The 21902-nt window shown below is 44.9% G+C and overlaps 1 protein-coding gene across 3 annotated transcripts in view; it reads left to right on the plus strand.

Annotated features, from left to right (window-relative positions):
- LOC110491187 (plexin-B3) overlaps positions 1-21902 on the plus strand; it is a 168489-nt gene that overhangs the window by 50979 nt on the left and 95608 nt on the right. For all 3 annotated transcript variants that reach the window (XM_090204046.1, XM_090204048.1, XM_090204047.1), the window contains exons 2-5: positions 5454-5726; positions 6493-7407; positions 15054-15233; positions 21308-21436. In XM_090204046.1, the coding sequence (XP_090060172.1) occupies positions 5469-5726; positions 6493-7407; positions 15054-15233; positions 21308-21436 (1482 nt within the window). In that variant the 5' untranslated portion in view covers positions 5454-5468. The remainder of the gene's footprint in view (positions 1-5453; positions 5727-6492; positions 7408-15053; positions 15234-21307; positions 21437-21902) is intronic.

Here is a 21902-nt window from a genome sequence, read left to right on the forward strand (position 1 = left end):
GAGATTACTGCTAATAACACGAGATTACTGCTAATAACACGAGATTACTGCTAATAACACGAGATTACGGCTAATTACACGAGATTGCGGCTAATAACACGAGATTACGGCTAATAACACGAGATCGCTGCTACTAACACGAGATTACTGCTAATAACATAAGATTACTGCTAATAACACGAGATTACGGCTAATAACACGAGATTACGGCTAATAGCACGAGATTACGGCTAATAACACGAGATTACTGCTAATAGTACGAGATTACGGCTAATAGTACGGGATTACTGCTAATAGTACGCAACTACTGCTAATAGTACGAGATTACTGCTAATAGTACGAGATTACTGTTAACAGTACGAGATTACTGCTAATAGCACGGGATTACTGCTAATAGTACGGGATTACTGCTAATAGTATGGGATTACTGCTAATAGTACGAGATTACTGCTAATGGTACGAGATTACTGCTAATAGTATGAGATTACTGCTAATAGCACGCGATTACTGCTAATAGTACGCGATTACTGCTAACAGTACGAGATTACTGCTAATAGCACGAGACTACTGCTAATAACACGAGATTACTGCTAATAGCACGAGACTACGGCTAATAGCACGAGATTACTGCTAATAGCACTTTTTTGAATGTGTGTTGCAGTGAGAGAGACAGTCTAACAGGCACGCTACACTGGACAGTGTGTCGTTATTACATTATCAATAGGCCCAGTGTGTGGAACATGTCAGTAAAGGTGAGAAGTTCCTCTCTCTCTGATGCCTCCTTACAGAATGGGATCATGTAAAGCTGTTATACATTAAGGAGGGCCTTAATTAAAATAGCGTTGCAAACTGTCCTTTCTAACTGGTGGAAAGACCCGTTTGAAGGTGAAAGGGAGAAGAGATGATCATGTTATGCGCATACTGATCATGTTAGGGCAATTCACTCTAATAGGGACCCTGGTCAAAAGTAGTGTACTATATACGGAATAGTATGCCATTTGGAACGAACCCCTTTCTCTTTTATATCTAGAGCCCTGAGACGTCTCTGCTCTGCAACATAAATTAAAGATGAACCTCTCTCTCTCTCTCTCTCTCTCTCTCTCTCTCTTAGTCCTCTACTCCCTCCGTGTCCTCATCCAGAATATTATTTTGTTGTGTTTTTGAAAGTGAAATGATATTCAACATATTGGTTGATAAAGCCAGCTTGCAGTGTGCAGATAAGCCTCTGGACTTTGGGGTAGGAGGAAGGAGAGAGCTCTATGCAGCAAAAGTACACGTGGTTTTGTTCTAATAATTTTACTGCAAAAGGAGAAATAAATCAAGTCCGAAGTATTAGTTAGTCTGGTCCCAGATGTGTTGTTCTGTAGTCTGGTCCCAGATGTGTTGTCCCAGATGTGGTGTTCTGTAGTCTGGTCCCAGATGTGTTGTCCCAGATGTGGTGTTCTGTAGTCTGGTCCCAGATGTGTTGTTCTGTAGTCTGGTCCCAGATGTGGTGTTCTGTAGTCTGGTCCCAGATGTGTTGTTCTGTAGTCTGGTCCCAGATGTGTTGTCCCAGATGTGTTGTTCTGTAGTCTGGTCCCAGATGTGTTGTTCTGTAGTCTGGTCCCAGATGTGTTGTCCCAGATGTGTTGTTCTGTAGTCTGGTCCCAGATGTGTTGTCCCAGATGTGGTGTTATGTAGTCTGGTCCCAGATGTGTTGTTCTGTAGTCTGGTCCCAGATGTGTTGTCCCAGATGTGGTGTTATGTAGTCTGGTCCCAGATGTGTTGTCCCAGATGTGGTGTTATGTAGTCTGGTCCCAGATGTGTTGTCCCAGATGTGTTGTTCTGTAGTCTGGTCCCAGATGTGTTGTCCCAGATGTGTTGTTCTGTAGTCTGGTCCCAGATGTGTTGTCCCAGATGTGGTGTTATGTAGTCTGGTCCCAGATGTGTTGTCCCAGATGTGGTGTTCTGTAGTCTGGTCCCAGATGTGTTGTTCTGTAGTCTGGTCCCAGATGTGTTGTCCCAGATGTGTTGTTCTGTAGTCTGGTCCCAGATGTGTTGTCCCAGATGTGTTGTTCTGTAGTCTGGTCCCAGATGTGTTGTCCCAGATGTGTTGTTCTGTGGTCTGGTCCCAGATGTGTTGTTCTGTAGTCTGGTCCCAGATGTGTTGTTCTGTAGTCTGGTCCCAGATGTGTTGTTCTGTAGTCTGGTCCCAGGTGTGTTGTTCTGTGGTCTGGTCCCAGATGTGTTGTTCTGTAGTCTGGTCCCAGGTGTGTTGTTCTGTGGTCTGGTCCCAGATGTGTTGTCCCAGATGTGTTGTTCTGTGGTCTGGTCCCAGATGTGTTGTTCTGTGGTCTGGTCCCAGATGTGTTGTCCTGTAGTCTGGTCCCAGATGTGTTGTTCTGTGGTCTGGTCCCAGGTGTGTTGTTCTGTGGTCTGGTCCCAGATGTGTTGTTCTGTAGTCTGGTCCCAGATGTGGTGTTCTGTAGTCTGGTCCCAGATGTGTTGTTCTGTGGTCTGGTCCCAGATGTGTTGTTCTGTAGTCTGGTCCCAGATGTGTTGTTCTGTGGTCTGGTCCCAGGTGTGTTGTTCTGTGGTCTGGTCCCAGATGTGTTGTTCTGTGGTCTGGTCCCACATGTGGTGTTCTGTAGTCTGGTCCCAGATGTGGTGTTCTGTAGTCTGGTCCCAGATGTGTTGTCCCAGATGTGTTGTTCTGTAGTCTGGTCCCAGATGTGTTGTCCCGTGGTCTGGTCCCAGATGTGTTGTCCCGGTCTGTGGTCTGGTCCCAGATGTGTTGTCCTGGTCTGTGGTCTGGTCCCAGATGTGTTGGTCTGTAGTCTGGTCCCAGATGTGTTGTTCTGTGGTCTGGTCCCAGATGTGTTGTTCTGTAGTCTGGTCCCAGATGTGTTGTTCTGTGGTCTGGTCCCAGGTGTGTTGTTCTGTGGTCTGGTCCCAGATGTGTTGTTCTGTGGTCTGGTCCCACATGTGGTGTTCTGTAGTCTGGTCCCAGATGTGGTGTTCTGTAGTCTGGTCCCAGATGTGTTGTCCCAGATGTGTTGTTCTGTAGTCTGGTCCCAGATGTGTTGTCCCGTGGTCTGGTCCCAGATGTGTTGTCCCGGTCTGTGGTCTGGTCCCAGATGTGTTGTCCTGGTCTGTGGTCTGGTCCCAGATGTGTTGTTCTGTAGTCTGGTCCCAGATGTGTTGTCCCGTGGTCTGGTCCCAGATGTGTTGTCCCGGTCTGTGGTCTGGTCCCAGATGTGTTGTCCTGGTCTGTGGTCTGGTCCCAGATGTGTTGTCCCGGTCTGTGGTCTGGTCCCTCTCGTTCTTCTCCTACTCCTGGTCCTACTCCTGGTCCTTCTCCTGGTCCTTCTCATGGTACCTCTGTTCTAGTCTTTATCTATATCTTCAGAGTCACTGTTGGCAGACTTCACTTTCTGTTTACTTTCATGACTAAAACAAGAAGTTTTGTATCAAGGGGCTGCACGTGTTGACACACACACACACACACACACACACACACACACACACACACACATCAGGTGTGTGTTGCTCTCTGGGACCAGCATCAAAACATCCCGATCACGTGTGGGAAGACGAAACAACATGATCTTGTTTTCTCTCACGAACACAAGGCCTTTGTTGAGCCTCAGTCCCACCTGTCACTCACTATAGGGTCTTCTGCTGCTGCCTCAGCCTCACCTGTCACTATAGGGTCTTCTGTTGCTGCCTCAGCCCCACCTGTCACTATAGGGTCTTCTGTTGCTGCCTCAGTCCCACCTGTCACTATAGGGTCTTCTGCTGCTGCCTCAGCCCCACCTGTCACTATAGGGTATTCTGTTGCTGCCTCAGTCCCACCTGTCACTATAGGGTCTTCTGCTGCTGCCTCAGTCCCACCTGTCACTATAGGGTCTTCTGTTGCTGCCTCAGTCCCACCTGTCACTATAGGGTCTTCTGTTGCTGCCTCAGTCCCACCTGTCACTATAGGGTCTTCTGCTGCTGCCTCAGTCCCACCTGTCACTATAGGGTCTTCTGTTGCTGCCTCAGTCCCACCTGTCACTATAGGGTCTTCTGTTGCTGCCTCAGTCCCACCTGTCACTCACTATAGGGTCTTCTGCTGCTGCCTCAGTCCCACCTGTCACTCACTATAGGGTCTTCTGCTGCTGCCTCAGTCCCACCTGTCACTATAGGGTCTTCTGTTGCTGCCTCAGCCTCACCTGTCACTATAGGGTCTTCTGCTGCTGCCTCAGCCTCACCTGTCACTATAGGGTCTTATGTTGCTGCCTCAGTCTCACCTGTCACTATAGGGTCTTCTGCTGCTGCCACAGTCCCACCTGTCACTTTAGGGTCTTCTGCTGCTGCCTCAGCCTCACCTGTCACTATAGGGTCTTCTGCTGCTGCCTCAGCCCACCTGTCACTATAGGGTCTTCTGTTGCTGCCTCAGCCTCACCTGCCACTATAGGGTCTTCTGCTGCTGCCACAGTCCCACCTGTCACTTTAGGGTCTTCTGCTGCTGCCACAGTCCCACCTGTCACTTTAGGGTCTTCTGCTGCTGCCTCAGCCTCACCTGTCACTATAGGGTCTTCTGTTGCTGCCTCAGCCTCACCTGTCACTATAGGGTCTTCTGTTGCTGCCTCAGCCTCACCTGTCACTATAGGGTCTTCTGCTGCTGTCGTGTATGTGAAGGTGGAAGAGCTTTGAATACGTTTTTAAAGTTTTTTTTTCAGATGAAGTGCCTTCAGAAATTATTCATACCCCTTGACTTGTTACAGCCTGAATTCAAAATAGTTTGGAGTTGAAACCTACAGGAGGCTCTCTCTCCAGGGACAGGGTTGGAGTTAAAACCTACAGGAGGGTCTCTCTCCAGGGACAGGGTTGGAGTTAAAACCTACAGGAGGGTCTCTCTCCAGGAACAGGGTTGGAGTTAAAACCTACAGGAGGCTCTCTCTCCAGTGACAGGGCTGGAGTTAAAACCTACAGGAGGCTCTCTCTCCAGGAACAGAGTTGGGCTAAAACCTAGTTAGGATATAGTAGGTAAGAGTCTGAGGTGAATCTCCTCTTACTGTTGTTTGTCATCTCCTTCCTCTCCTCCTTCTTCCTGTCCTCCTTCCTTCTTCCTTTTCTCCTCCTCCTTCCCCTCCTTCTTCCTCCTTCTTCCACTCTTCCTCCTCCTTCCTCTCCTCCTCCTTCCTCTCCTCCTCCTTCTTCCTCTCCTCCTCCTTCTTTTCCTCCTTCTTCCTCTCCTCCTCCTTCTTCCTCTCCTCCTCCTTCTTCCTCTCCTTCTTCCTCTCCTCCTCCTTCTTTTCCTCCTTCCTTCTCCTTCTTCCGCTCCTCCTCCTTCCTCTGCTCTTTCCTCTCCTCCTTCCTCTTCCTCTCCTTCTTCCTCTCCCTCTCATTCTTCCTCTCCTTCTTCCTCTCCTTCCTCTTCCTCTCCCTTCCTTTCCTTCTCCTTCTTCCTCTCCTCCTCTCTTCTCCAGCAGGTAATTGGTGCCATGCCAGCTGCTTCTCCCCCTCTGCTCCCCCTTGCCACCTGGTGGTGGTGTCTGGTACTGTTGCTGCCCCCACAGCCCCAGGCCCTGACCCAGCTCCAGCCGGACCCTAACCCAGAGAAGGCCTCTCACGCTGGGCAGGCCTTCCCTCACCTCTCCCTGGATGGATCTCCCCTCAGCCACCTCCTCCTGGACTCCAGGTCTGGTCATCTGTACGTGGGGGCGGTCAACCATCTCTACCACCTGTCCCCTGACCTCCAGGTAATAATGTTTGTAAATCACTTGTCCATAGCTCTCTATTGGGCGGTTTCCCAGACACAGATTAGCTGAGTTCTGGAACAAAGCCTTTTCGATGGAGATTCTCCCTGAGCTTTCTTTTTAGACCAGGACTAGGCTTAATCGTTGTCCAGGAAACCACTCCTACTATATATGTTGTCAGTTTCTTTATGTCCCAAAATGGCCCCCTATCCCCTACATAGTGTTCCCGATCCCCTACATAGTGTCCCCTACATAGTGTTCCCTATCCCCTATACAGTGTCCCCTACATAGTGTTCCCTATCCCCTATACAGTGTCCCCTATATAGTGTTCCCTATCCCCTATATAGTGTTCCCTATCCCCTATATAGTGTTCCCTATCCCCTATATAGTGTTCCCTATCCCCTACATAGTGTCCCCTACATAGTGTCCCCTACATAGTGTCCCCTATATAGTGTTCCCTCTCCCTTATATAGTGTCCCCTCTCCCTTATATAGTGTCCCCTATATATAGTGTCCCCTATATAGTGTCCCTATATAGTGTCCCCTATCCCCTATATAGTGTCCCCTATATAGTGTCCCCTATCCCCTATATAGTGTCCTCTATCCCCTATATAGTGTCCCCTATATAGTGTTCCCTATAGTGTCCCCTATCCCCTATATAGTGTCCCCTATATAGTGTTCCCTATGTGCCCTGGTCAAAAGTAGGAGCCATTTGGAACACAGTACTTTATAGTCTTCTATTCTCTAATGTTACCTTAAACTTATCCTAGGTGCTCTCCTCCAGTCAGACTGGCCCCAAACTGGACAGTGCCGAGTGCTTGCCCCCCATCGTCCCCAAGGACTGCAGTACCGCACACCTGACCCCCAACGCTAATAAGATCCTTCTGCTAGAGGAGGGTCTGGCCTCAGCAGGGTCAGAGGTCGGGGCGAGGAGCCTGATCGTGTGTGGAACCCTGTTCCAGGGTATCTGTGAGAAGAGGAGTCTGGATAATGTGTCCGAGGTACTGTACCAATCCTCCAATCCGGTAGACACGCAGTACGTAGCCGCCAACGACCCCCGCGTCTCCACCGTGGGTGTGGTCTTGAACCAAAAGGGTGTGGGGCTTTTGCTGGTGGGGCGTGGCTACACCAGTAAAGGCCCCAGCGACATCCCACCAATCACAACTCGCCGTTTGGCTCCCAGCTCCTCCCCCGCCCGCCAGGCCTTCTCTCAGGACGAGGAACTAGGGAAGCTGGTTGTCGGGAGCTACTCTGAGTACAACAACTACTTCATCTCCGCGCATCATCATGGCGACCATGTTTACTTCCTGTTCTCGCGGAGGGATATGTGGAACCGGAAGGAGTACCGGACCTACGTTTCTCGTCTCTGCGCCGGGGACCGGAGCTTCTACTCCTACGTGGAGGTTCCGTTAGAATGTTCCGGGGGTTATAACCTCGCCCAGGGGGCTACCTTCGCCAAACACCAGGGGCGGCCGGCGCTGTTCGTTGCCATGGCGGCGGGGCAGGCGTCGACGCCCACGGCGACGGGTCGCTCGGCGCTGTGTGTTTATGGGATGTCAGAGCTGGATGCGTCGCTGCAGAGGGCCCAGGAGCTGTGTTATACAGAGGGAGGAAGAGGAAGGACGGGACAGGAGGAGGCATACATAGAGTATGAGGTGTCGTCCAAGTGTCTACGGCTGCCCAAGGTAACTAGACACACACACAAACGCGCGCGCACACACACACACACACACAGCAGCTCAGTGTGTAGGCCGAGTTACTCAATCCTGCATCTGGCTGAGTTTCCCTGACCCCAAATCCTGTCCCTGTTTTTTACTGATCTCTGGAGACGCCCGAAGGTTAGCAATGCTAACAAGTACATGTAAAATCGCATAGAGAATACTAACTAAATGCTAACAAGTACATGTAAAATCGCATAGAGAATAATAACTAAATGCTAACAAGTACATGTAAAATCGCATAGAGAATAATAACTAAATGCTAACAAGCGCATTGCGAACGTTTTTGTACAGTTTCTGACCTAAACTATATACAAGTAACTAAAAAAAAATGCTAATCACGGTTTGATGTACGAACAAAACAAATATTAGCCAGCAAGGCTCTTGATCCAGGAGGAGATTCTCTGCTGTAACCAAGCAAATGCTTAATTTTGGAAGAAGCTAACCACTTAGCTAGGTAGCTAACTAGCTACTAAAATTAGCAAACTGCAGAGAATCTATCACACGTTAGACAGTTATAGTTATAAGATATCTAGCTGGCGAACATTTAGTTGTGAATTCTATACTACAATTTGATCATCTGGTGCACGAGTGACTCACTCGGCTCTCTGGTCACTGTGTGCTTGTAAACAAATGCCGTGTGACATATGACTGGGGATTAACGTAAACTTCACAATAACGTGACGGGTGAAAGGAAATGTTCTTTATCTCCTAACGTATTGCACAAGTTGACTGCAGGCATTTACTTAAAAAGTAGCTACAAATATTCACAACTATATAGACAACTGAAAAAACATCCTGTGGCTTTTTTCCCCAAGTACTCTTGGTATACAGTATACCGCCCAAGCCTAGGGTGGAGTTTTGGAGGGGTGGAACTACTAAACAACTGCAGTAGTAAAAAGTTGAAAGTAATCACTCATCTGACCATCTGCATAACACTATCAACTGACCATCTGCATAACACTATCAACTGACCATCTGCATAACGCTATCAGCTGACCATCTGCATAACACTATCATCTGACCATCTGCATAACACTATCAACTGACCATCTGCATAACACTATCAACTGACCATCTGCATAACACTATCAACTGACCATCTGCATAACACTATCAACTGACCATCTGCATAACGCTATCAGCTGACCATCTGCATAACACTATCATCTGACCATCTGCATAACGCTATCAACTGACCATCTGCATAACACTATCAACTGACCATCTGCATAACACTATCAACTGACCATCTGCATAACGCTATCAACTGACACGATCAATCAACTGACCATCTTCATAACGCTATCAACTGACCATCTGCATAACACTATCAACTGACCATCTGCATAACGCTATCAACTGACCATCTGCATAACACTATCAACTGACCATCTGCATAACACTATCAACTGACCATCTGCATAACACTATCAACTGACCATCTGCATAACATTATCAACTGACCATCTGCATAACGCTATCAACTGACCATCTGCATAACGCTATCAACTGACCATCTGCATAACACTATCAACTGACCATCTGCATAACACTATCAACTGACCATCTGCATAACGCTATCAACTGACCATCTGCATAACGCTATCAACTGACCATCTGCATAACATTATCAACTGACCATCTGCATAACGCTATCAACTGACCATCTGCATAACACTATCAACTGACACGATCAATCAACTGACCATCTTCATAACGCTATCAACTGACCATCTGCATAACGCTATCAACTGACCATCTGCATAACACTATCATCTGACCATCTGCATAACACTATCAACTGACACGATCAATCAACTGACCATATTCATAACGCTATCAACTGACCATCTGCATAACGCTATCAACTGACCATCTGCATAACGCTATCAACTGACCATCTGCATAACGCTATCAACTGACCGTCTGCATAACACTATCAACTGACCGTCTGCATAACACTATCAACTGACCATCTGCATAACGCTATCAACTGACCATCTGCATAACGCTATCAACTGACCATCTGCATAACGCTATCAACTGACCATCTGCATAACGCTATCAACTGACCATCTGCATAACATTATCAACTGACCATCTGCATAATGCTATCAACTGACCATCTGCATAACGCTATCAACTGACCATCTGCATAATGCTATCAACTGACCATCTGCATAACGCTATCAACTGACCATCTGCATAACGCTATCAACTGACCATCTGCATAACGTTATCAACTGACCATCTGCATAACGCTATCAACTGACCATCTGCATAACATTATCAACTGACCATCTGCATAATGCTATCAACTGACCATCTGCATAACGCTATCAACTGACCATCTGCATAACGCTATCAACTGACCATCTGCATAACGCTATCAACTGACCATCTGCATAACATTATCAACTGACCATCTGCATAACGCTATCAACTGACCATCTGCATAACACTATCATCTGACCATCTGCATAACACTATCAACTGACACGATCAATCAACTGACCATATTCATAACGCTATCAACTGACCATCTTCATAACGCTATCAACTGACCATCTGCATAACGCTATCAACTGACCATCTGCATAACGCTATCAACTGACCATCTGCATAACGCTATCAACTGACCGTCTGCATAACACTATCAACTGACCGTCTGCATAACACTATCAACTGACCATCTGCATAACGCTATCAACTGACCATCTGCATAACACTATCAACTGACCATCTGCATAACACTATCAACTGACCATCTGCATAACGCTATCAACTGACCATCTGCATAACACTATCAACTGACCATCTGCATAACGCTATCATCTGACCATCTGCATAACGCTATCAACTGACCATCTGCATAACGCTATCATCTGACCATCTGCATAACGCTATCAACTGACCGTCTGCATAACCTTTTACCTGTATTTATTATACAGCATAATCAGTAGGACAGTGTTACTCCACAAGAACAATAAAGTTTTTGTAAATGTTTATTATTTCACCTTTATTTGGACACATCACTATACACATCACTATACACATCACTATACACATCACTATACACATCACTATACACATCACTATACACATCACTATACACATCACTATACACATCACTATACACATCACTATACACATCACTATACACATCACTATACACATCACTATACACATCACTATACACATCACTATACACATCACTATACACATCACTATACACATCACTATACACATCACTATACACATCACTATACACATCACTTTGAGGCAACAGGGTAGCCTAGTGGTTAGAGTGTAGAGGTGGCAGGGTAGCCTAGTGGTTAGAGTGTAGAGGTGGCAGGGTAGCCTAGTGGTTATAGTGTAGGGACGGTAGGTAGCCTAGTGGTTAGAGTGTAGAGGTGGCAGGTAGCCTAGTGGTTAGAGTGTAGAGGTGGCAGGGTAGCCTAGTGGTTAGAGTGTAGAGGTGGCAGGGTAGCCTAGTGGTTAGAGTGTAGAGGTGGCAGGTAACCTAGTGGTTAGAGTGTAGAGGTGGCAGGTAGCCTAGTGGTTAGAGTGTAGAGGAGGCAGGTAGCCTAGTGGTTAGAGTGTAGAGGTGGCAGGTAGCCTAGTGGTTAGAGTGTAGAGGTGGCAGGGTAGCCTAGTGGTTAGAGTGTAGAGGTGGCAGGTAGCCTAGTGGTTAGAATGTAGAGGTGGCAGGGTAGCCTAGTGGTTAGAGTGTAGAGGTGGCAGGTAGCCTAGTGGTTAGAGTGTTGGACTAGTAACCGGTAGGTAGCCTAGTGGTTAGAGTGTAGAGGTGGCAGGTAGCCTAGTGGTTAGAGTGTTGGACTAGTAACCGGTAGGTAGCCTAGTGGTTAGAGAGTTGGGCCAGTAACCCGAAAGGTTGCTGTATCGAATCCCTGAGCTGACAAGGTAAAAATCTGTCGTTCTGCCCCTGAACAAGACAGTTAAACCCACTGTTCTCTGGTAGACCGTCATTGTAAATAAGAATTTGTTCTTAACTGACTTGCCTAGTTAAATAAAGGTTAAAACAAAATGTAAAGTAAAACGATACACATCCATGTACAGTACCTTCAGAAAGTATTGGCTTTTTCCACATGTTGTTGTGTTGCAGCCTGACTACACGATGGATCAAATATATGATTTCCTCCCCCATCTACTTTCACTACACCATAATGACAAAGTGAACATATATTTTTTCCTCCCCCATCTACTTTCACTACACCATAATGACAAAGTGAAAATATATTTTTTCCTCCCCCATCTACTTTCACTACACCATAATGACAAAGTGAAAATATATTTTTTCCTCCCCCATCTACACACACTACACCATAATGACAAAGTGAAAATATATTTTTTCCTCCCCCATCTACACACACTACACCATAATGACAAAGTGAACATATATTTTTTCCTCCCCCATCTACTTTCACTACACCATAATGACAAAGTGAACATATATTTTTTCCTCCCCCATCTACACACACTACACCATAATGACAAAGTGAAAATATATTTTTTCCTCCCCCATCTACTTTCACTACACCATAATGACAAAGTGAAAATATATTTTTTCCTCCCCCATCTACACACACTACACCATAATGACAAAGTGAAAATATATTTTTTCCTCCCCCATCTACACACACTACACCATAATGACAAAGTGAACATATATTTTTTCCTCCCCCATCTACTTTCACTACACCATAATGACAAAGTGAAAATATATTTTTTCCTCCCCCATCTACACACACTACACCATAATGACAAAGTGAAAATATATATTTTTGAAAGTTTAGCAAATATATTGAATATGAAATACATATATGTAAATGAGAAGTATTCACACTCCTGAGTCAATACAGAATCACCTTTGGCAGCTGTGAGTCTTTCTGAGTAAATCTCTAAGAGCTTTGCACGCCTGGATTGAACAAGATTTGTACATTATTCTTTCAAACATTCTTCAGGCTCCGTCACATCGGTTGCTGATCGTCGCTAGACACCCATTTTCAAGTTGTCATAGATTTTCAAGCTGATTTAAGTCAAAACTGTAACTTGGCTTCTCATGAACAGTCAATGTTGTCTTGGTAAGCAACACCAGTCTATATGTGTTTCAGGTTATTGTCCTGCTGAAAGGTGAATTCATCTCCCAGTCAAATGGCTACCCAGACTTTTTAGGTATTTTCTTAAAACTGTATTGTTGGTTAAGGGGCTTGTAAGTAAGCATTTCACTGTAAGGTGTTTGGAGCATTTGACAAATAACATTTGATTTGAATGGGTTTCCCTCCTCTTAATAACATCACAAAATAATAAACAATATGACCTGATTATTCTTCAGATCTCCACAGACCGTTCTTAACAGTCACATCTTAAAAATATTGTTTGAAAGTTCTCTCTTTGGGTGTTATAGTTTGTCTCTGTAACAAAGACATTCCTTTCCCAATACTGAGGAGCAAAGGGAGAGATTCCCCTCCTGCTTTAATTTACGACCGAGTGTTAAGGTGTCAAAACCGGCCCACCCCCTCCTCTCCTTCTGTGGGTAAGAGGGTGAGGTTGTTGTCAGCTATTTACTAAGCTGATCTGAGGCCTTTGATCCTCGACCAGGAGGGTCATGACAGAATACAGTGATGTCATAATGTTGTCTATCTGATACAGAATACAGTGATGTCATAATGTTGTCTATCTGATACAGAATACAGTGATGTCATAATGTTGTCTATCTGATACAGAATACAGTGATGTCATAATGTTGTCTATCTGATACAGAATACAGTGATGTCATAATGTTGTCTATCTGATACAGAATACAGTGATGTCATAATGTTGTCTATCTGATACAGAATACAGTGATGTCATAATGTTGTCTATCTGATACAGAATACAGTGATGTCATAATGTTGTCTATCTGATACAGAATACAGTGATGTCATAATGTTGTCTATCTGATACAGAATACAGTGATGTCATAATGTTGTCTATCTGATACAGAATACAGTGATGTCATAATGTTGTCTATCTGATACAGAATACAGTGATGTCATAATGTTGTCTATCTGATACAGAATACAGTGATGTCATAATGTTGTCTATCTGATACAGAATACAGTGATGTCATAATGTTGTCTATCTGATACAGAATACAGTGATGTCATAATGTTGTCTATCTGATACAGAATACAGTGATGTCATAATGTTGTCTATCTGATACAGAATACAGTGATGTCATAATGTTGTCTATCTGATACAGAATACAGTGATGTCATAATGTTGTCTATCTGATACAGAATACAGTGATGTCATAATGTTGTCTATCTGATACAGAATACAGTGATGTCATAATGTTGTCTATCTGATACAGAATACAGTGATGTCATAATGTTGTCTATCTGATACAGAATACAGTGATGTCATAATGTTGTCTATCTGATACAGAATACAGTGATGTCATAATGTTGTCTATCTGATACAGAATACAGTGATGTCATAATGTTGTCTGTCTGATACAGAATACAGTGATGTCATAATGTTGTCTGTCTGATACAGAATACAGTGATGTCATAATGTTGTCTATCTGATACAGAATACAGTGATGTCATAATGTTGTCTATCTGATACAGAATACAGTGATGTCATAATGTTGTCTATCTGATACAGAATACAGTGATGTCATAATGTTGTCTATCTGATACAGAATACAGTGATGTCATAATGTTGTCTATCTGATACAGAATACAGTGATGTCATAATGTTGTCTATCTGATACAGAATACAGTGATGTCATAATGTTGTCTATCTGATACAGAATACAGTGATGTCATAATGTTGTCTATCTGATACAGAATACAGTGATGTCATAATGTTGTCTATCTGATACAGAATACAGTGATGTCATAATGTTGTCTATCTGATACAGAATACAGTGATGTCATAATGTTGTCTATCTGATACAGAATACAGTGATGTCATAATGTTGTCTATCTGATACAGAATACAGTGATGTCATAATGTTGTCTATCTGATACAGAATACAGTGATGTCATAATGTTGTCTATCTGATACAGAATACAGTGATGTCATAATGTTGTCTATCTGATACAGAATACAGTGATGTCATAATGTTGTCTATCTGATACAGAATACAGTGATGTCATAATGTTGTCTATCTGATACAGAATACAGTGATGTCATAATGTTGTCTATCTGATACAGAATACAGTGATGTCATAATGTTGTCTATCTGATACAGAATACAGTGATGTCATAATGTTGTCTATCTGATACAGAATACAGTGATGTCATAATGTTGTCTATCTGATACAGAATACAGTGATGTCATAATGTTGTCTATCTGATACAGAATACAGTGATGTCATAATGTTGTCTATCTGATACAGAATACAGTGATGTCATAATGTTGTCTATCTGATACAGAATACAGTGATGTCATAATGTTGTCTATCTGATACAGAATACAGTGATGTCATAATGTTGTCTATCTGATACAGAATACAGTGATGTCATAATGTTGTCTTTAATATGTATTTTGTATTTTAATCAACCAACCAATCACCTCTAACTCTTATTTTCTTTAGGATTCGTTAAAGAAGTACCCGTGTGGAGGGGAACACACCCCCAGCCCCATCGCCTCTGCTGTTCCCCTGTCAGCCACCCCCTCTCTGACCAGGGACACTCTACTCACCGCGGTCACCACCACTACCGAGGCCGGCCACACCATCGCTCTGCTCGGGGACAAGAAAGGATGGCTGCACAAGGTATATACGCACGGACACACACACACAGAGGCACACACACACACACACATTAAACGAGAGGCACACACACCATCGCATTGCTGGGGGACAAGAATGGATGGCTGCGGCAGGGTGTTTCAGTGCGCTAAACTAGCTAGCTGCGTTTACTAGCTAAGTAAGTGAAATTGAAAAAAATGACTTTCTCTGCTTCTCCATCATTTCGGAATATATTTATTTAAAAACTATTGTCTCTCTCTTTGAGTCAACTACCCACCACATTTTATACACTGCAGTGCTAGCTAGCTGTAGCCTATGCTTTCAGTACTATAATTATTCTCTGATCCTTTGATTGGGTGGACAACATGTCAGTTCATGCTGCAAGAGCTCTGATAGGTTGGAGGGCTTCCTCTGGAAGTTGTCATAATTACTGTGTAAGTCTATGGAAGGGGGTGAGAACCATGAGCCTCCTAGGTTTTGTACTGAAGTCAATGTACCCAGAGGAGGACGGAAGCTAGCTGTCCTCCGGCTACACCATGGTGCTACCCTACAGAGTGTTGTTGAGGCTACTGTAGACCTTCTTTGCAAAACAAAGTTTTTTTAAATAAATGATTTGGTGACGTGACTATATTTAGTATAGTTTTATATAAAAAGGATAACTTTAAATGTTTCACAATTTTTATATTTATGAAATTCACTGAGGCTGGTCCTCCCCTTCCTCCTGTTTGGAGCCTCCATTGCTGCACATGATACTCTACATCAGGGATCTTCATCCTTTTCTAGATCAGGGATCTTCATCCTTTTCCAGCTCAGGGATCTCCTCCCAGGCAACCCAGGGACTACCATCATATGTTAGCAATGTATTTATTTTTTCACAACACCTTATCAGGTGATTGATAAAGGCAAGGCAAAGTTATCAACATTTTAAAATGAATAGATTTTGGTAGATTTAGTTTTAAATTATGTTGACCTCCCCACATTCTAATTGGATGATAGAGTTTACACTTCAACGTAGCCTATTAGTTGGAACCACATTGCCACTAAGAGCAGCTGTTTAGTTGGTTAAAGGTGTTGGCAAAAACATTATGTCCAAGTCAAGAAAGCTTATCAGCAGCCAGCGGCTGTCGGGTGCTTTTTTTAAAGCTTATGTCACGTTCTCCGTCACACGTTCTCCGTCACACGTTTTCCGTCACACATTCTCCGTCACCCGTTCTCTGTCACCCGTTCTCCGTCACCCGTTCTCCGTCACCCGTTCTCCGTCACCCGTTCTCCGTCACCCGTTCTCCGTCACCCGTTCTCCGTCACCCGTTCTCCGTCACATGTTCTCCGTTCTCCATTACACATTCTCCGTCACCCGTTCTTCGTCACCCGTTCTCCGTCACCCGTTCTCCGTCACATGTTCTCCGTTCTCCATTACACATTCTCCGTCACCCGTTCTCCGTCACCCGTTCTCCGTCACCCGTTCTCCGTCACATGTTCTCCGTCACCCGTTCTCCATTATACATTCTCTGTCACCCGTTCTCCGTCACCCGTTCTCTGTCACCCGTTCTCTGTCACCCGTTCTCCGTCACCTGTTCTCCGTCACCCGTTCTCCGTCACCTGTTCTCCGTCACCCGTTCTCCGTCACCTGTTCTCCGTCACCCGTTCTCCGTCACCCGTTCTCCGTCACCCGTTCTCCGTCACCCGTTCTCCGTCACACGTTCTCCATAAGATATTATGTCTAGTGTATTTACAGAGCCTTCAGAAAGTATTCACACCCTTTGACTTTTTCCACATTTTGTTGTGTTACGGCCTGAATTTGAAATATAAAAGCATTGATCATGGTGGAGTTACTAATTACACTGTAGATGGTGTATCAATACAACCAGTCACTACAAAGATACAGGCTACAGATACCTAATGGTGACTAGTTAGTTGAACGGCTGTGATGAGAGAAAATGGATCAACAGCATCGTTAATCCATACTCGGTGAAAAGAAGTAAACCTGTACAGAATATAAATATTCCTAAACACTAAAGTAAAAGTGCAAATAAATTGCCATATTAACTTCGTTCTTTATGGGGCAAATCCAATACAACACATTACTGAATATCACTCTTCATATTATCAGTCATGGTGGTGGCTGCATCATGTTATGGGTATGCTTGTCATCGATAGAAACGGAATAGAGCTAAGCACAGGCAAAATCCTAGAGGAAAACCTGGTTCAGTCTGCTTTCCAACAGACACTTGGAGAAAAATGCACCTTTCAGCAGGACAATAACCTAAAACACAAGGCCAAATATACACTGGAGTTGCTTACCAAGTAGACATCATTCCTTAGTGGCCTAGTTACAGTTTTGACTTCATTCTACTTGAAAATATATGGCGAAGACGTGTACATGGCTGTCTAGCAATGATCAACAACCAACTTGACAGAGCTAGAATAATTGTATTACATTACACCCCTGATATAGACTGTTAACAGGCGGATTGGGCAGCCCTGATATAGACTGTTAACAGGCGGATTGGGCACCCCTGATATAGACTGTCAACAGGCGGATTGGGCACCCCTGATATAGACTGTCAGCAGGCGGATTGGGCAGCCCTGATATAGACTGTCAACAGGCGGATTGGGCACCCCTGATATAGACTGTCAGCAGGCGGATTGGGCAGCCCTGATATAGACTGTTAACAGGCGGAATGGGCAGCCCTGATATAGACTGTCAGCAGGCGGATTGGGCAGCCCTGATATAGACTTTCAGCTACATAACACTATGACTGTAGCCTACAAATGAAGGTGTAGACTTAGTGACTGACTGACGGGTCCTTTTCCAACATTACAGAGTTAAAGATAAAACAGATCAAATAGAAAGTGACTTGACACAGTGAATAATAATAATGATGAGGAAAAATATCATGGCTATATACAGGAAGTACCAGGTAATAACATGGTTATATACAGGAAGTACCAGGTAATAACATGGTTATATACAGGAAGTACCAGGTAATATCATGGTTATATACAGGAAGTACCAGGTAATAACATGGTTATATACAGGAAGTACTATGTAATATCATGGTTATATACAGGAAGTACCAGGTAATAACATGGCTATATACAGGGAGGTAATAACATGGTTATATACAGGAAGTACCAGGTAATATCATGGTTATATACAGGAAGTACCAGGTAATAACATGGCTATATACAGGAAGTACCAGGTAATAACATGGCTATATACAGGGAGGTAATAACATGGTTATATACAGGAAGTACCAGGTAATATCATGGTTATATACAGGAAGTACCAGGTAATATCATGGTTATATACAGGAAGTACCAGGTAATAACATGGCTATATACAGGAAGTACCAGGTAATAACATGGCTATATACAGGAAGTACCAGGTAATATCATGGCTATATACAGGGAGTACCAGGTAATAACATGGTTATATACAGGGAGTACCAGGTAATAACATGGTTATATACAGGAAGTACCAGGTAATAACATGGCTATATACAGGAAGTACCAGGTAATATCATGGCTATATACAGGAAGTACCAGGTAATAACATGGCTATATACAGGAAGTACCAGGTAATAACATGGCTATATACAGGAAGTACCAGGTAATATCATGGTTATATACAGGAAGTACCAGGTAATAACATGGCTATATACAGGGAGGTAATAACATGGTTATATACAGGGAGTACCAGGTAATAACATGGTTATATACAGGAAGTACCAGGTAATAACATGGCTATATACAGGGAGGTAATAACATGGTTATATACAGGGAGTACCAGGTAATAACATGGTTATATACAGGGAGTACCAGGTAATAACATGGCTATATACAGTGTATTTGGAGCAGCTACAGCAGCAGTGTATGTGTGTGGGGGGCGGGGTAGTAGAGTCCAATGGTTTGGATAAAAGGCGTGTGGAACAGCCCTTGGCAGGAAAGATTTCCCACCTACTTTCATCTCCATTAGGAGCCCACGCCGGCTGCCCACCCCTGAGCTACACTCTTCATTAGAAACCGGGGCCGGCTGCCCACCCCTGAGCTACACTCTTCATTAGTACTGTGTTAACCACTACCACTGTTCCAACAGGCAGTTCCACAGAGAGTTAATTAACATGAAACATGTTGCTAATGTGAATTATTGATGAAACCAGATCCTGCTCAGCCCCACAATGCCTAGTGCTGCCTGCCAGTCCTCAGGATAGATACCTTCCCACACACACACAGCCACACACACACACACACACACACACACACACACACACACAGCCACTCACACACTCCCTAACCACTCACACACACACACACACTAACGACACACTCCCTAATCACTCACACACACACACACACACACACACACACACACACACACACACAGCCACACACACACAGCCACACACACAGCCGCACACACACAGCCGCACACACACACACACACACACTAACAACGCACTCCCTAATCACACACAGAGCCCAATGGACACTGGTCTAAAGTAGCGCCTGATTGGTTGTGGGGTGCCCGATTGGTTGTGGGGTGCCCAATTGGTTGTGGGGTGCCCAATTGGTTGTGGGGTGCCCAATTGGTTGTGGGGTGCCCGATTGGTTGTGGGGGTGGGGTGCCCGATTGGTTGTGGGGTGCCCGATTGGTTGTGGGGTGCCTGATTGGTTGTGGGGGTGGGGTTCCCGGCCTTCCCTAGCCCCCATGTAATTTCAACTGAAAAACTTTCCTAGTAGTTTTCATTGCAAGATATTCCCAGCCAGGTCTCCCTAATGTTGATGTGTATGTAAATAGTGATTGTATTGATGCGCCTGTGGCATGTGTAGAGCAGTCTGTAAGTGTTTTGGGCACAAGCTGTGCATCCTGGGTAGGAGGGGGATAATATGGGAGGGGTGGATCACGTGTCCACATCGCGGTGGTTTGTGTTTGTATCTAGCGCGGAGGCGTCTTACCCCGGGGCAGAAGGGGTAACAGAAGGGGAACGGATTACCCCAGCTTCTCCTAACGCAGGAGGTGTGTGTGTGATGTCCGAAGGCAACGCAGTAGGACATGTTCTGACTGCTGATTGGTTACTGGCCCCAGAGGGAATGTCATGTGCAGTGCATTGTGGGCCAGCACTGTGAGGAGGGTTGTGTGCCAAATGGCACCTATTCCCTACATTTCTTCACAGGGGCCCATAGGATAGTAGTGCCATGGGGGGTAGGAAAACATTTGTTACATTACTGAGATCTGTGTATCTCCACGCAAAGCTCCTCGAATATACTGTTACAAAGGTACGGAATTACAGAATATGAAGTGTTCTCGACAGAGATGGAAGAGGAAGTGAGACATCCAACTCCCTCAATTTTTTTTCTTCTTCTGTTTCAATAAAAGTCAATGAACTAAGTAGACCAGATCCAGCTGCTATCATATTGTTGTCTATGGGAGAGCCACCCCCTTAAGTAGACAGGAACTGGCTATTTCAATGCTATAGGGGCCTGAGTGAACTATCTTAATTTATACAGCATCTTTGGTTGTAGTGTCCGGAAAACATCTGAGAACCTATTAACGTGAGCCGACTCGAGCTAGGTAACGTGAGCCGACTCGAGCTAGCTAACGTGAGCCGACTCGAGCTAGGTAACGTGAGCCGACTCGAGCTAGCTAACGTGAGCCGACTCGAGCTAGCTAACGTGAGCCGACTCGAGCTAGCTAACGTGAGCCGACTCGAGCTAGGTAACGTGAGCCGACTCGAGCTAGGTAACGTGAGCCGACTCGAGCTAGGTAACGTAAGCCGACTCGAGCTAGGTAACGTGAGCCGACTCGAGCTAGGTAACGTGACCTCCCGCCTGGGAGGCCCTGCTCTCCTTTATTATGTGAAGTGTTCTACTCCACTAGCCAGCACCTCACCTAAATAGGTGTGCGTTTCTTTCCCCTCTAGATTGCATCTAATGGCAACAGATTTTCATCCAAACACGCTGAGCTGAGCAGTGCTGTCCATGCCCAATGCTGCGATACACACCAACACCAGTCCGTTGAGACATGACTGTGTAAATTACAGATGTGTGTGTGTGTGAAAGAGAGAGTAAATATTGTCCTTGTTTCTCCGGGCCAGGTATTTCTCCAGACTGACACAACGGGGACGTTGTATCAGAGTGTATTGGTGGACCAGGACAGTCCAGTCAACGCTGACCTACTACTGGACCAGTCTGGACAGAATGTCTACGTCCTCACTGACGGCAAGGTAACCCCTAGCCACTACCCCTAGACCCTAACCCCTAGCCCCTAACCCCTAGCCACTACCCCTAGACCCTAACCCCTAGCCACTACCCCTAGACCCTAACCCCTAGCCACTACCCCTAGACCCTAACCCCTAGCCACTACCCCTAGACCCACTCTGTATCAGAGTGTATTGGTGGACCAGGACAGTCCAGTCAACGCTGACCTACTACTGGACCAGTCTGGACAGAATGTCTACGTCCTCACTGATGGCAAGGTAGACCTTATCCCCTACACTTAGACCCTAACCCTTAGCCCCTCTATATCCTCACTGATGGCAAGGTAGACCCTATCCCCTACACTTAGACCCTAACCCTTAGCCCCTCTATATCCTCACTGATGGCAAGGTAGACCTCAGTACCACTACCATAGCCCAGTGCTTTTTAGTCCTGGAGATTAGACAGTGTTTTTAATCCAGGAGATTAGACAGT

Source organism: Oncorhynchus mykiss, chromosome 16, assembly GCF_057628025.1.
Source record: "Oncorhynchus mykiss isolate SJ-2025 chromosome 16, ASM5762802v1, whole genome shotgun sequence".
Taxonomy (NCBI): domain Eukaryota; kingdom Metazoa; phylum Chordata; class Actinopteri; order Salmoniformes; family Salmonidae; genus Oncorhynchus; species Oncorhynchus mykiss.